The sequence below is a fragment of the Hylobates moloch genome, unplaced genomic scaffold (assembly GCF_009828535.3).
Source record: "Hylobates moloch isolate HMO894 unplaced genomic scaffold, HMol_V3 SCAFFOLD_5, whole genome shotgun sequence".
Lineage (NCBI taxonomy): Eukaryota > Metazoa > Chordata > Mammalia > Primates > Hylobatidae > Hylobates > Hylobates moloch.
The window spans coordinates 141824871-141842431 of NW_026652280.1; the positions used below are offsets into that span (position 1 = coordinate 141824871).

Sequence of the window (17561 nt, forward strand, 5' to 3'; positions counted from 1 at the left end):
GTCACATTTCAGAAGGGATAGCATCTGTTATCATTTTTGTACCATTACAGTTACTAAGAACACAGTAATTGATTACATATTATTTACTCATTGATATGTGAAGACAGTTATTAATTTTCAACAAATATTTATTCAGGACTGTGGTCTAGGCACTGTATTTGACTCTGAGTAAGCAGCAATAAATCCTTGTCCTCAAAGAGTTTATAATATTTATAAAAATTTTTAAAAACTGGATTTCCCAACAAAATGACAAACCACAGAAGAAATAAAAGTTCAAACCAAAACTATCGAAAAGAATTACTTATATTTGTTGGTGTGGTGATTTACAGATACAAAGCAGTTTCACATATGATATCCAATTTTGAACCTCACAATAAAGAATAATAATACTGAATGGGAAATCACCCTGCCAGATATATAAAAAATATTAATGTCAGTACTAGTTCAGAAAATGGATAAATAGAAAGTGGTCATGTATGTATAAGAATATATATATGAATATATATATATACACACACACACATATATATATATATATATATATATAGTGTGGTAAAGGTGCCATTTGAAATCAGTGGGGAGGGAATGAATGATATTTTGGGATAACTGGAAATGCATTTGGAAGAAATCTATACTACCTCATTCTTTATTTTTTCCAGAATGTGGAGCAGAGAAACAAGGAGACAGAAAATATATGACATAATTGCAAGATTATCGTTCAACCGGAACTTTTAGACATTGCTGCTGGGTACTATCACTTTGGAAAACACATGGATGTTGTTTAGTGAAGGTGAACATGTACATGAACATGAACAATGAACAATGCCAATTCTCTTGCACATGCACATTTAGGACTTGTGTACAAAAATGTACATAACAGGATATTTGTAATAGTCCCAAGCTGCAAACAAGCCAAATGTCCATCAGCCATAGAATAGACAAATAAATTGTAATGTAAATAAATTGTATGAGTATAAAATGGAATAGCACAACAATGAAAATAAATAGGTATGGTTGACTCTTACAATGTTGAGTAAGAGAAGCAAGTCCAAAATGATATACATAAATAAAATTCAAAACAGACATAACTAAACTATATTATCAAGGGATATATATATATATCAGTTGTAATACTACAAGGAATTCCTATGATCAAAAAAATCATAGAGTAAAAAGACAAACCGCAAATTACAGTTAAGAAAATAATTCAAAATAAGTACTACTACCAGCGATAAAGAGAAACATGACATGATATAGGGGTCAGTTTATCAAGAAGACATAATAATCCTAAATATGCATGCACCTAATAACAGAGCTTCAAAATACAGAAAGCAAAAGTAAAGCAAGAAAACAATTACCACAAATATCAAAGTAGTAGTTATCTCTACTGGAGAAGGAAGAAGTGTGACCAGAGAAAAACATACAAGGTTTATAAGGTTGTTACCTTAGAAACAGCAGTTAAACTTCTAAAAATAATAGTAGGACAAATGCATGAAACTGCATTTAGAAAAATGTTGCTCTGGCCTGGAGCGGTGGCTCATGCCTCTAATCCTAGCACTTTGAGAGGCCAAGGTGGGTGGACTACCTGAGGTCAGGAGTTCGAGACCACCCTAGCCAACATGGTGAAACCCTGCCTCTACTAAAAATACAAAAATTAGCTGGACATGATGGTGCGCACCTGTAGTCCCAGGTACTAGGGAGGCTGAGGCAGGAGATTTGCTTGAACCTGGGAGGCAGAGGTTGCAGTGAGCCGAGATTGTGCCACTGCACTCCAGCCTCGGCAACAAAGCGAGACTCCATCTCAAAAAGAAAAAAAAAATGTTGTTCATTGCACTATACATGATAGCAAAAACATTAATAAAGGGTTGGGGAAGTAAATTATGACACAGGGAATTCTATAATGACATAGATCTATATTTTTTGATATGAAATGTTTATATTTTAATATAAAAGAGGCTTTAAGAGTTCTGTATGTGTCTTCATTTCTGAAAAGTAAAAATATATTTTATATATAAGAACTAAAAAAAATAACTGGAAGAATATACATCAGAATTCTAAGTAGTAGTAATCTCTGAGTAGTAAAATTATTGTCAGTCTTTATTTTCTTCTTTACATTTATTAGTAAAAGTATACTTTATACTTATTTTCTTCCTAATACTTACTGATGTTTCTAGAACTTTTAAAAATGAGCACACACTGGCCTCTCATTTAAAGCATATAAAGAAAGCTGACTACAGTCTAAGAATCAATAGGAAAAAAATTAGTTAAACTTTTAACTTTTTTACCATATTACATTAAAAAATAAACTGTGAAGTAAAAGCAGATATACTAAACATTTACAAATGAAATGCATCCCCCAGATGTTGACTAAAGACATCTATTAAAGCTGTAGAATATAGTAGTTCTTAATCAGTTACGTTTCTTGTATTCTAAATTTATTCTAAACCCAACAATGCTCCAAAGTTAGTACCTGCTTTCATCTTAGGTGCATTTAATATTTACTGTTTATTACTTGACATCAGTTAGATGCTCAGTGAGTTTAATTTTTATTTAAACATTTTAAATTACCTTTTTTTCTATTGATTCTTAGATTGTAGTCAGCTTTATTTATGTATTTATGAGTTTAATTTTTATTTAAACATTTTAAATTACCTTTTTTTTTTTTTTTTTTGAGACAAGGTCTTGCTCTGTCACCCAGACTGAAGAGTGATGGTGCGATCTCAGCTCACTGCAACCTCCCCGTCCCTGGCTAAAGCAATCCTCCCACCTCAGTCTCCTGAGTAGCTGGGACTACAGGCGTATGCCACCACACCTGGCTAACTTTTGTGTTTTTTCGTAGAGACAGGGTCTTGCCATGTTGCCCAAGCTGGTCTCAAACTCCTGGGCTCAAGTGATCCACCCACCTTGGCCTCTTAAAGTGCTTACTACAGGTATAAGCCACCACTCCTGGCCCCTATCACTTTTGAAGAATTGAGTTATTAGTAATTATTAGTAAATTGATAGGTATAATCAGATAAAAATTTTAAAATTCTCTGAAATACGTATGTTCCCCAACATTAAAGTTTTTTTGTTGTTATTGTCTTGGTTTGATACTGTTTTCCTGATCCTTCTGGTCTCTGAGTAATACCAATGTTTTATGCAGTCATCTTTCCTTTCCCTTCCCCTGTAGCTTTACTTTTATCTAAAACTGTGTTATTAAAAAAGAAGTAAAGGTGGTAATGTTCATTTAAGTGCTGTAACTATTTTGATTTTGTTTTTATTTTAACATAGTACTTAAATTGTTTTCTTTTCCTCCCATCTGGCAAAAATATTTTTTTAGAAATCCCCAAGTGGAATTGTAGCTTTCTTTTTATACTGCCTATATTTGTAAGGCTAGGTTTGCTCAGGGTTTGCTTACAGACTTGACTGCTAAAATGTACTATAATAGCCTTTCTTTTTCCCATTTCAGTTTAAAATCACCTTCTTCCTGATTCTTGTTAGGAAGCTCTTTCAAAGTGTTTTCTAACAAACTGTGATCTCTTCCAGGTTCCTCCTTGAACAAAGTTACACTAATTGGTCTGTGGATTGTTCCATCAGCTTCATTAATACCATTATTAGTCTGCCACTCATCTAAAATAACTGTTGATGATGGTGAATAAACATTTCCTAAATGGTCCATTACAGGAAGCAAATATAATTCTGGTTGAAGAGCCTAAAACATATAGGAAATTTTAAAAGTTAGTTTGTAATTAAAAGCAGTGCTCTAAGTTAACAACTAGCATAAGTTTAAAATGTCACATTACATACATATGGAGGAGCAAATGATTTGAGTTTCAGTTCTGATTCTTGCTTTTCCTTCACCTAGAAATAAGTAATGAGAAAAAATTAAAGCTTTTGCTACATTTTTTTCAATTATTTTTTACCTCTACTTTTTTTGCAGAAGGCATGTATTTGTGGCAAATATAAAAATCAAATTTAAAAGCTAGTAACTATGGCTAGATTCTAGAAATGTAGAATATGTTACTTTTATTCACTGTATCAAACATAATAGAAATTGTATTCATTTATTAATAATGACTATGCCTATCACTTACATGGACTTACTATGTCCCTGGCACTATTTTAAGTGCTTTACACTTAGTAAAGATTGTATACCTAGGAAATTTCCAAGTCGGGATTCAAAACCAGGTCATCTGACCCCAGAATCCAACTTAGTAAACTTTATTTCCTACATATTCAACCCATAGAGTTCATTTGTTATTTATTTATTTATTTAACAAATATTGGGGGACTGGGCATGGTGGCTCACGCCTGTAATCCCAGCATTTTGTGAGGCCAAGGCGGGCAGATTACTTGAGGTCAGGAGTTTGAGGCCAGCCTGGCCAACATGGTGAAACCCCATCTCTACTAAAAATACAAAAATTAGCCAGGTGTGGTGGCTCCCCCAGCTACTCGGGAGGCTGAGGCAGGAGAATCACTTGAACCTGGGAGGTGGAGGCTGCAGTGAGCTGAGAGTGCACCACTGCACTCCAGCCTGGGCAACAGAGGGAGACTCTGTCTCAAAAACAAAACAAAACAAAACACAAAACAAAACACAAATACTGAAGGCATACTATCTGTCAGGCAGTGTTCTACATGGTATGGATACAATGATAAATAAGGCAAAATTTCTGCTTTCGTGGAGGTTACATTCTATTGGGAAAGCAGATATTAAATAAATAAATAAACCCAATTTAGGATGGTGATACATGTTTTATGAAAAGAAAACAGAGTGATGTAATAAAGAGTAACTTGAAGAAAGAATGTCTAAAAACTAGTTGGTCAGGGAAGGCCTTTTAGTAAAGATAATACTTGAGCTAAGTCCTGAATTATGAAAAGAAACAGCCAGCTATGTGAAAATCAGGGAGAAGTGATTTCTAGACAAGTGCAAGGACCAAAAATCAGAAATGAGTCTGCCATATTTGAGAACCAAAGGAAGATTTTTTTAGCTGAAGTATGAAACCAAGGAGAAAATGGTCATAGATGAAATATGAGAGGCAGCTTGTTCCTTAGGCCCTTATTATCTCTTGCCAGAACCACTGTAAAACTTTCTTACTGAAATTCCTGCCTCCTCACTTCAATCCATCCTTCTCAGTGAGGCCCAATTAATTTTACTGAAGGCTCTGATCATGTCACTCTTCGTCAAAAACTCCATGGTTTCAAGAAAAAATCCAAGCTACTAATCTGGCATTCAAGACCTTCAACAAACGACTTTATAACTTGCTCCCCACTATTTCCTTTCAATGCTCCATTAAAAAAAGTACTATTTATTATTTCTGAGTTGTCTGCATTTCTACTTCTGTGCTTAACCTATTTTCCCTGCTCAGAAAGCTTTTCTCACCCTTCATCTTTGCAAGAACAAATATTTTTCTTTTAGGATCCAAATTGAAATATTGCTTCTTTCTCAAAGTTTTGTACTTCCCCTCTTCCCTTGCTGGAAGTAGTCTCCTTTTCTTTTGAATATATAAAATATGGTATTTTATTTATTTATTTTATATATTTTAATCTTCATCACTACACTAAGCACTCTTCGAAGGCAAGATCTGTATCTAGTTCTTTTTCTAGTTTTGTATATAGAAAAACATTAATAAATATTTGTTTAAAATAATAAAATATTAGAAGGATTTTAGAAATTGACCTAAATTACTTAGAAAGTCCCTTCCAATCTGGGATTCTATGATTGATATTTTGTACATTTACATATCATGAAAAAGAACAAAAAATTATGAGAGTTGTTCATTTTCTTCCCTGTTTGAGGAAAGCTACTTAATGATCAGTAAATTAATATTAATATGCCAAAAGTCATACTAAGTAGAACTCTGATGACCAAAACCTCTTCAAATTTAGCTGCTGATCCCAAGAATCTTAACAGCAAATTATAGTAGTACTTTGGAAGAAAATGCCTATTTTTTCCATTATCATTCATGATTTAATTTGTTCAGTGAACATTTAAACACCTCTAGTGCAAAGCACCTTGTTAGGCACTGGTTATAAATACAATGATGAATAAAATGAAGTCCCTCCCCAGAAGGAAATATAATCTAATGGTAGAGTTAGATGTTAAGCAAATATTCACATAAACACATAATAATGATATAATCTGTTAATGAGAGTGAAATAAGAATATGCTGCATTTTAAAGGGTTTAAATATAGAAAATCTTGATTAAGGAAATAAAATTTATGTAGATATGAGAGACCAGAAACTTTGAGATCTGATGGCTTGTTAGATTTGAAACTTAGGAATACTCTCTTCTTAGAGTATCCTGCCCACTAAGTCACAGAAACTACAAATAGGAGTGTTCAGTAAATAATAGTTGACACCAGTCAGGCATGGTGGCTCACGCTTGTAATCCCAGCACTTTGGGAGGCTGAGGCAGGGAGATCACCTGAAGTCAGGAGTTTGAGACCAGCCTGGCCAACATGGTGAAACTCTGTCTCTGCTAAAAATACAAAACTTAGCCAGGCGTGGTGTTGCACACCTGTAATCCCAGCTACTCAGGAGGGAGGAGAATTGCTTGAACCTGGGAGGTGGAGGTTGCAATGAGCCAAGATCACACCACAGCACTCTAGCCAGGGCGACAGAGCAAGACTCTGTCTTGAAAAAAAAAGAAAAAAAAAAAAAGTTGACACCAAAAAAATATGTTGGAGCCATATCATTTTCACATCAAATGAGTCTAGTTGTGGCACAAGCAATGAGAACCCCATTTTTTTCCCCAGAATTCAAGTACTTGTTTAAAACATTTAAAAACTTTCATTTAAATTTAAGAACTTATATGATCACATTTTAAATTGGTATTTCTTTACTTTGCAAGGAAATTCACACACAAACCCCATCATTTTCATGCCCAATAACATGCCTATGCAACCTATCTTTGTTGATCTGTATGTTTAATGATATTTCCATTTCATTTTGATTGAGATTACATATCTAATAATATCTTAAGGAGCTGAGTTGATAAGCATTTAAGAAATATAATTTGAGAAGGTATGGTCTTTCTCAATCAGAAAGAAAAAAAAAGAAAACTTACCACAGCTAAATTATTTCCAATGCATTTCAGAAATAAAAATTTTTCTGCAATAGCATCTTCACCCAGGAACTCACCAAGACGCTCCCTCAGGGCTCGTAAAGTAAGTTGAGGAGATACTCTGAAATATAAAATTGCCTTATAAAATGAAATAGATTTTGGATATACTAATGATTCAATAACTTTAGTCAGCTATCTCAAACACAAAGGTTGATTTAATGTGTCAGATATAGCTTAACAGATTATGTTTCTACATTGACGGCATTTTGTAGGTCTTCCATAAATATCTCTTAAAATAAATAATTAAAAGTCTGCCTTTAAAATTATGCAAATAAACACTGTTTATAAATGTTTTGTACTGAAAAGGAAAATAACTGCCTCTTTGCTAATCTATTTCCAAATTTTATTGTTAAAATTTGCTGCAGAATAGATGTACTTTTATACATATATCAATGAATAATTTAGCCACAGATATTTATTTTGGAAGTTTGGCAGGAGTAGCTAGTGCTTAAAAAATTTTTAAAATAATCTAACATTGTCAGAGGCCACATCTTTGCTTATTAGGTATACTTTGCTCCTGAATATCTAAAATTTAAAGCCATCACTTACGCTATCATCTGAGTTCTTGTTTTTCTAGGACCTTATGAGAAATATTAGATCATTCAATCAACACATATTTATTGAGCATCTACTATGTGTCAGACATTGTTCCACGGGATGGGAATATGGCAGTCAACAAAATAAAAATCTCTGCCCTCATGGACTTTATAATCTAGTGGTGGGATAGAAAAATTAATGAAGTAAATAAGTAAAAAAATGTAATTCATAAGACACTACTAATTCATAAATTAAAAAATGTAATTCATAAGACACTATCACAGAGAAAAAAAAGGCAGGGAAGGGAGAAAGGGACTGTACGAATGACTTAAAATACAATGATTAGAGAATATCCACACAACAAGGTAATATGTGAGTAAAGACCTGAAGGAGATGGGAGAGCATATGGTTAGGGCAGAAAACTCATTCTAGACAAAAGGAACAGAAAGTACAAGGGTCCTGAGGTAGGGCTATGTGTTCCAGAAAAGAAAGAAGGCTGATGTGGTTGAAGAAAGTGATGATGAAGATTAGGAAGACAGGTGTGCATAAGGGGTAACAACAGGCAGTCAGATCACATAGTGTTATGTGTCTTTTTGTGAATGTGAAAATACACATCTACATACATATAAACACATGTTCTTTGTTTATATTTTTAAACAGTTCAGAGAAATAGGCATTGTAGATATATTGCTTTAACTACTATTCTCAGATCTTCAGCAGTTTTCCCTCCCTCCCTCCCTCCCTCCCTTCCTTTCCTTCCTTCCTTCCCTCCTTCCTTCTTTCCTTCCTTTTTCTCTCTCCCTCTTTCTTTTTCCTTTTTTTTTTTTTTTGGCAGAGTCTCACTCTGTTGCCCAGACTGGAGTGCAGTGCTGCAATCATGGCTCACTGCAGCCTTGACTTCTGGGCCTCAAAGCAATCCTCCCACCTTAGCCTTCTGAGTAGTTTAGCAGATTTTTAATTTTAGGTAACTTCTCTCTTAATTCACTTTGTGTATGACCATAATAATACACAGGTTATATACTGTTTTGTGGGTGGTAGTATTATGGCCAAGTGAGCTATTCCTACAGAACTGATTTAATTGTTACATAGCACTACATATTGATAGTATTCATTAAGTTAGGAAATGGATCTATCACATGGACAAACTATTTTTCACTTATAGTTTTTAAATTTCCGAAAAGCATTTTTCTCTGAAGAAAAAAGATTCTTCTTTCAGGCATATTGTTACATGACTACACAACACTTGCCTTAGAAATCCAGCTGAAATGAATTTGTTAACAACTTCTCTTGAAATGGTATTTAGCTTATAGTTCCATGATCCTTCAGGGACATAAAAAACATGAAGTTCCACCAACTGAATAAATCGAGAAGAACATCGGTTAAAATATTTTATTATTATTATTATTATTATTATTATAATACTTTAAGTTTTAGGGTCCATGTGCACAACGTGCAGGTTAGTTACATATGTATACATGTGCCATGTTGGTGTGCTGCACCCATAAACTCATCATTTAGCATTAGGTATATCTCCTAATGCTCTCCCTCCCCCCTCCCCCGACTCCACAACAGTCCCCGGTGTGTGATGTTCCCCTTCCTGTGTCCATGTGTTCTCATTGTTTAATTCCTACCTATGAGTGAGAACACGCAGTGTTTGGTTTTTTGTCCTTGCGATAGTTTGCTGAGAATGATGGTTTCCAGCTTCATCCATGTCCCTACAAAGGACATGAACTCATCATTTTTTATGGCTGCATAGTATTCCATGGTGTATATGTGCCACATTTTCTTAATCCAGTCTATCGTTGTTGGAAAAATATTTTTAAAGTGAAAAAAAATCAATTGATGTCCTATAGAATTAAGTTTAATAAACACAATAGAAAAAAACATGGAATACATACATCCCTCTGAACAAACAACAAAATGAACTAAAAATTTGTTCTTAAGTTGGCCACTTGGCACTTGGAGTACATTTTCCCTTGGCAACAATGTTATAGATGTGGCTATGAGATTAGCTCAACATCTTTGGCATATGGTGTTTTTTCTGTGGCTTGCAGTAAGAATCCTAGGGCACCAAGAGTAGTTTTCTTAACATCAACATTTACCTCACCTCACTCTCCACCTACTCAGTTCTACTGGGGTGAACTTGTGGAATCTTTATCCTTTGTATATTTTCTCCCTATTACAGTTCTGATGATTGCTACCCCTCAGTACCTGCAAAAGGTTTAATAATGTGGTTTGGGGAATGTACTTATTCCCCAGAATTCCAGGAAGAACCTATTCCTGACCAATGAGAAAGGAATGATTGTTCTTACATTGGGCATGTCTGTAAGTGTGTCTGTGCTTCTACGTAACTATCCAATTTTCCATTGATGTTCTGTTATGACCTTGATTAGAATCCTTCCACTTAAAAGAATATTTATATAACCAAAACAGAAACAGAATGATTGCAAATATAGTCTTATATTTTAGTCAAATTAAGTCTGATACTCCCTGCATATTGTCAAAGCATTTAAATGAATATTCTCAAATGTAATATTAAATATCTGAGAAACCTTTAAAAATTTGAATATGACTTACTGTTAATATTAGTAATTTCATAGGAGATAAAAATGGTTCTTGAGCATAAAGTTTTCTTCAAGTTGTTTTTATAAATCAAGAAAATTACTTCTATGCTTTTGATGATGATTATTAACTAACAATTTAAAATGTTTGTATAGATCTGATACTGAAGTTTTCTATATGTTGCATTTTGAACACTAGAGCACTTAAAAGATTATCCCCAGCTATACTATTAAATATTTGCAAAACCTTAAGAAATTTGAAGTAAATATGACCTTATCTTTATATAAATTTATTAATATTTTAAAGGAGGAAACTATTTCTTGAACTAAATATTTATATACATGCTTCTTAAAAAAGACATTTTAATGGTTTTTTTTCCAGAACAACAAAGTAGTTGAAAAAATATTGAAAAATTTTAAAGTACATATTAAATCCGACAATATTATTTTAAGGTTAAATATTCTATTTACACTCAAACCCTAATTTATTATAATCTTACTTTCCTGACTTTAATGGAAGCTACTCATCAATAACATTTTCATTAAAACCATTAGCTATTTTAAAAATACATTACAAGGTATGGCACATACTTTTTCTTTTGCCCCAGGTTTCAAAATGATTAGAGAAGGCACTGTTGGATCCTGTCTCTATTTAAAATATTGACACCTTGTTCATCATGGATTTTTTTTTGCATTAATTTTACTAAAAAATTTTTTTGGTAACCCCTTACATTTTTCATCTATGGCAAGTACCTCATTTGCCTCAGACTAGTCCTGGCTCTGTGAGAAATATAGCCAATAAACAATAAATACTGACTTCTAAGAAGTAAAATTTTTTAAATTTTTTAAAAATTAAAAAAACATAAAACACTAATAGGTAATATAGTATATTATAAAGTGGTAATTACTAGGAAAAAATAATAAGTAGGGCAGTGTAAAGAAGAATGGGAAGATATGGGACGGAGAAGTTTTCAGTTTTAAATAGTCAGGGTAGGTCTCATGGAAAAGGTGAGATCTGAGTAAAGACCTAAGGGAAAAGAAGGAATTAGTCAAGTGAAGATCTAGAGGGAAAGAGTTCCAGAAAGAGATAAAATAAAGGTATTAAGGTAAGAGCATGCCAGTACGATTGAAGCAGAGAGAGTAGGGGAGAGAGTAGAAGATAAGTTCAGAAAAATAAGAAGGTAGAGGGGAAACATACAGCACTTTCTGGGCCATTTTCACCTACAAAATGGGAAGCTAATGCATGGTTTTAAGAGAAACATTAAGATCTGACATATATTTTTATTTAATATGAAAAATTTTAAACATAGATATAAATAAAAACAGTAATTCTCTCTCTCTGAATAAAACATTCAAAGTAAATCAGACACCATGACACTATATCCCTAAATTATTTGGCATCCATATTCTAAAAATAAGGACCTCTGTAACATAATCACAATTTCATTTTCACATCTAAAAAAATTAACATTCCCTAATGTCAATTAATATCCAGTTAATATTTAAATTTTCACAATTGTCCTCAAAATATTTTCTTAATCTGGAATTCAAACAAAGATCACACAATGCAGTTGGTTGTTACGTCTTTTAAAACTTTCATCTTGAAGAGTTCCCAAACCTATTTTTTTGCTTTTTATTTTTAACATGGCATTGACTTTTTAAAAGATATTGAGCCAGTTGTCTTATAGAATGTTCTACATTCTGAATGTACTTCATTATCTCTAAGGTGTCATTTAACTTGTTTCTCCAACCTCTCATCTCCTGTAAACAGTTAACTATACAGCCTTCAAGTGACGCAGGTTACTACTTGGGGAAATAATATTTTATAAGTGGTGTCCTGTATTTTATATCTCATTATATCAGGATATACATAACGCTTTACTTAATTAGTTGAGTGATGGGAATCATAGCTAGAACAGACTATAAGAGGCAAGAAAAGAGAACTTGTTATGAAGCTACTAGAATAATTACAGTCTGAGACAATGGTGACTCATGTGCTAGCAGTAAGGTTATTAAAAAGTAGTCAGATTTTGTGTATGTTTAAAAGCTAGAGTCAATTCATTGGAAGTGGAGTTTAAGAGTCAGGTAGAAGAGTCAGAGTCAATCTATTGGAAGTGGAGTTTGAAAGAGAGTCAAGTAGAAGACTCAAGTATGCAAGAAGAATCAAGTATAACTCCAAAGCATTTGGCCTCAGATACTGAAAGGATAGATTTGACATCACCTAAGATGTCAAAAGTCATGGTAGTGCAAGTTTTAGGGAAGGGAAAGAAAATCCAGTTTCAGACATATTAAGATGAGATATCTATTGGCCATCCAAGTGGCGATGTCAGTCAGTCAGTTGAATATAGGCCTACGTGAATCTGGAATTTGGGCTATAAATTTGGAACTCCTTGGCATAAAGTTGGTATTTAAATCTATTAGACTAGATGAGATCACCAAGGAATAAGCGCAGGTAGAGAAGAGAACAAAGAGCTGAACCCTGATGTATTCAAAAATTAAGAGGTCAGGAGGAAGATGAAGGCCCAGTAAAGATGACTGAGAATGAACAACCAGGGAGGTAAGAAGAAAACAAACATAATATGTATGCTAGAAGCCTAGTGAAGCCTACATCAAGGAAGAGAAAGTGATTAATGGTGTCAACTGTTTTGCACACATAGATCAAGAATGTTTAGGATAAGAATCAACCAACAGATTTAGTAATGAAAGGGTGAATTTAATGAGAATAGTTTTGGTGGAATAATGGAGGTGAAATCTTGATTGCAGTTGGTTTAAGAGAAAATAGAAGGTATTGGGGGTCTGAGATGGTATGACATACTTGTTTAGAAGAGTGAAAGAGTGAATTAATGAGTGGCAGATAGTAAGACTGCCCACCAGAAAAAGATTCCACTTGAAATTCATGGTCATGAATTTAAAGTGAGAATGGTACTTATGATGGTATACATTTTTTTCTCTAGCCATGTTCAGCTGCTCAGGTGTAGGTACAGAATAGGTGGAGAAATGCATTAACCATGTTTGTTGTTTTGCCAAGCAGCACAATGAAGTGAGAGAGGGGCAAGGAGTCAAAAGTATGTGCAAAGGAGTGATCATGACTGCTCTATGGAACTTAAGCTAGATATGGAGGGTACCACCTTCAATCATACGATTGAGAAATAGTGAAAAAGGTGATAGGATCAATGCATTGGGGATCCCAATATGGTTGGGGCAGAGGAAGTGAGCTAGAGACACGAGAAGTGTTATCAGGCAATGGGATACATGAAGTTGGGATCATGGTGGAATCAATATCTAATACTTTATATAATTTATGTTTTTGCTTTTATAAAACTTTTCAAAAACAGTGAGAAGGTCTTTCTTATATTTTAGTATGAAAAGATTTTCTTACCTCTGATGAGGAAGGTCGACTTGGATTGAGTGACATATTCACTAATGTCTGAATGGGATAATTATCAGCTGGAATTTTGTTTCTTTTTTTATCTTTCTTCATTTAAGTAGTACTAAATAAAAATTATAATAGTTTTTTTTGGCTTAAGGTGGCATTCCACTCATTTCTGGTCTCTGATTTGTTCAAGAAATAAAAAGAAAAACACAAAAGCATTAAATAAACTAAAAATGAAAACTTAGAAATATATACAATCTTTATTATTCTAACTCAAAAGGACATATTACTAGTAAATAAGGCTGTGTAATGAAATGAGCATAAATCTATACAACTAAGTAATGTGACAAATTACATTATAATGGACTTGTGACCAGGACATATTTTACTATTCTAAATAATTCATCTTCTCTTGGTCGAAAATTAAGGTTAAATATATAGCATTTTACATGAAGTAGAAATACACGTTTGGAAGAAGAAAGGCAGAATTTATGATACTTGGTTAGTATCAACTACAAACTCAAAGCATGCCTAAAGTTTCAGTTAGCCTCTTGGCTAGTTAAAATGGCTATAGAATGATGAAAACTGTTTTACCATATACATTTCTTCCTGGGCTTTGATGCCTCAATAATAAAAAACGCGAACAATCATTCCAGGTGAAAATGCCAGTCTTTAAATATATCAGGCTTCATTTGTGTATTATGTCCTGTGTTTTTCCTCAGGATTTATGGCAGTTTACAAGAATGTATGATACAATTAAAAATATATAATGTATATAAGAAAAACTAAAAAATAAGGTAGCTGAATTATTACTCTAACAGGAATTATCAAAGCAGGATAATTCTTAAGGATATACTAATCATACCAACACAAGAGCTAAAGCTTTTCTAGATTTCAAAGCATTGCTCTTCCTTGACTTATGTTAAAATAAGGATTTAAATCCAACAAAACTTAAAATTCCTCTGATCTGGTAGATTATAGCTCTACAAAACCCTAACAAGTACCACTAATTGTTTTAATAGTATCAAAATTAAAAGATTATTTCCTGAAATATACAATCTCCTTAAATTAGTTTTACATATTACTTTCCATATTTCTTACAATAATTAAAACTTAGAATGTGATTTGCCATTTTGACCATGTCAAACGCTATTTTAAGTACACATTAGAATTTCAAGTATTTATGTATCTATCCAAAAACTCTGTATTTGTATTAATATTAGCCTCTATTATGAACCTAAGTGAAAGATGACTCAGATACATGTGTGGTCACTTCACTATTAGATAAGAATTAGTTAATAAGCTATAATAATTATAGCATATGGACATTCATTGATTCACTGGTATGCAAATTAGTAGGCTGAAACTTTTAATTTGTTACATATTAAAATTTGATATTTTAATTCAGAACAATTTTTTTTCTTTTTTTTTTGAGACAGATTCTCCCTGTGTCGCCCAGGCTGGAGTGCAGTGGCACAGTCTTGGCTCACTGCAGCCTCTGCCTCCCAAGTTCAAGCGATTCTCCTGCCTCAGCCTCCCAAGTAGCTGAGATTACAGGCATATGCCACCACTTCCAGTTAATTTTTGTATTTTTAATACAGACAGGTTTCCACCACGTCGGCCAGGCTGGTCTCAAACTCCTGACCTCAAGTGATTCGCCCGTCTCGGCCTCCCAAAGTGCTGGGATTACAGGTATGAGCCATCACTGTGCCCGTCCCAGAACAAATTTTTAATTAAACAAACTCAAAATAGATCAGTCAAGACCTGCTTTATTGTTGTCCTGAGGTAAACCTATACAGGACCCCACTATACAGGTTGAGTATCCATAATTTTAAAATCTGAAATCTGGAATGCTCAAAAATCTGAAACTATTTGAATGCTGACATGATGCTCCAAAGAAATGCTCACTGGAGCATTTTGGATTTGGATTAGGATTGTTTAACCGATATAATGCAAATATCCCAAAATTTGAAAAAATTTGAAATCTGAAACATTTCTGACCCCAAATGTTATGGATAAGGAATACTTAACCTATAGTATCCCTTCTAAAGTAATGGCAAAGAAGCCATGTTTGGGATTGTAAGAACTCCCTTTATCATTTCTGATGCGACCAATGCTGGAGACCAAATCCTGGGCTGGCCAGAAACAAACAAAATGTTCTAATGTAAAAAGATGAGCCTTTGGGAATTAGACCTGGGAAAAGAGCTCAAGATTCAAGCATTAGTAGACATTACTAATAAGAATATAGAAAAGAGAGCTAGGCACGGTGGCTCACGCCTGTAATCCCAGCACTTTGGGAGGCCGAGATGGGCAGATTGCCTGAGGTCAGGAGTTTGAGACCAGTCTGGCCAACATGGTGAAACCCCGTCTCTATTAAAAAAAAATACAAAAAAAGTTAGCCAGGTGTGGTGGCATGCACCTGTAATCCCAGCTACTCGAGAGGCTGAGGCAGGGGAATTGCTTGAACCAGGGAGGTGGAGGTTGCGGTGAGCCAAGATCGAGCCATTGTACTCCAGCCTGGGCGACAGAGTGAGACTCTGTCTCAAAAAAAAAAATAAAAATAAAATAAAATAAAATATATATCTATATATAAAAGAGAAGTCATGAGGTAGTATCATAGCCATGAGGCAAGCCCATGTTATGGGAAAGCTACACTTATTTATAAAGAGATAGAAAAAGATAAAGAATGGAGAAAATGACTAAGTTAACTGGTAGTGAGAAGCAAACTGAGGAAGTAACATAGCTGATCCATGTTTATAACTAAGCACTACAGAGGAATCAAGAACTCTTGGGGCTGAAGTCTCTAGCCTTGGATCTACTTCCAGTTTGGCCTATTAGTGTGACAGTTTCTGTTTTGGGATTTACAAGGGATATGTGCCTCCACTGCTGCTCTATGTTGATCTTTACAATAATCTCCTCATTGCTTGTGCTAACTTGAGTAAGCCTTTGCTATTGAAACCATGAGAGGCTAATTAAAACTTTAGGCATGCTTGGCTGGTGCGGTGGCTCACGCCTGTAATCCCAACACTTTGGGAGGCCGAGGCAGGCAGATCACCTGTGGTTGGGAGTTCGAGACCAGCCTGAATAACATGGAGATACCCCGTCTCTACTAAAAATACAAAATTAGCTGGGCGTGGTGGCACATGCCTGTAATCCCAGCTACTCCGGAAACTGAGGCAGAAGAATCGCTTGAACTCAAGAGACGGAGGTTGCAGAGAGCCGAGATTGCGCCAAGCCAAGATTGTGCCATTGCACTCTAGCCTGGGCAACAAGAGCAGAACTCTGTAACAAAAAAACAAAACAAAACAAAACAAAAAAAACTTTAGGCATGCTTAGAATTTGTAGTTGATCCTAACCAAGTCATATACTAAATCCTAACATACAACATGTGGGATTTTCACATTTTTTACCTATTACTAATTAGCTAATGAACAAAATGATGCCAACAATTCAAATGAAAGGAGACTGATATCTAAATAACCAAAAATAAAGTGACTATGAAGTTCCTGTCTAATCTTTAATTTACTGCATAATTTTGCTTCACAACTCTACTGCCAGGAATGGAAAATCAATTTTATCTTGCATGCCAATTCCCATCAACTGGTACTGACTATCTAAAAGTGAATTACTAAGTAGGATCCCAAGGCTACATCTCAGTAGGAAATAGTACAGAACTGAATTATCACAGTCAACTATGGGTTTGAGAAGGAGTAACTGTTGGTAGATATATCACCTATCTGCCATCTCTCATCTGGTCCTTCCTTTCAAAATAGCTACCCATCATGTTTTCTCTGCACTTTTCCAAAATGATTTTCAGTGTCAGTAGCAGAGCTGAAAATCAAGCTTAAGAAATTCTGATACTTATTCAGTGTCTAGAAATAAGGATTCTAGTAATTTTTATTTCCTGTCTGATTTGATATGGCATACAAAGACTGCTCAAAATTAGGTATTGATGGGATGTATCTCAAAATAATAAGAGCTATCTA

At 34.2% G+C, this 17561-nt stretch overlaps 1 protein-coding gene across 1 annotated transcript in view; it reads right to left on the reverse strand.

Annotated features, from left to right (window-relative positions):
• SPATA1 (spermatogenesis associated 1) overlaps nucleotides 1–17561 on the reverse strand; it is a 63002-nt gene that overhangs the window by 38191 nt on the left and 7250 nt on the right. The window contains exons 2-6 of the mRNA XM_058439631.1: nucleotides 13582–13754; nucleotides 8889–8995; nucleotides 7048–7165; nucleotides 3787–3840; nucleotides 3460–3691 (exon numbers count right to left, since the gene is read on the reverse strand). Coding sequence (XP_058295614.1) covers nucleotides 3460–3691; nucleotides 3787–3840; nucleotides 7048–7165; nucleotides 8889–8995; nucleotides 13582–13683 — 613 coding nt within the window. The 5' untranslated portion in view covers nucleotides 13684–13754. The remainder of the gene's footprint in view (nucleotides 1–3459; nucleotides 3692–3786; nucleotides 3841–7047; nucleotides 7166–8888; nucleotides 8996–13581; nucleotides 13755–17561) is intronic.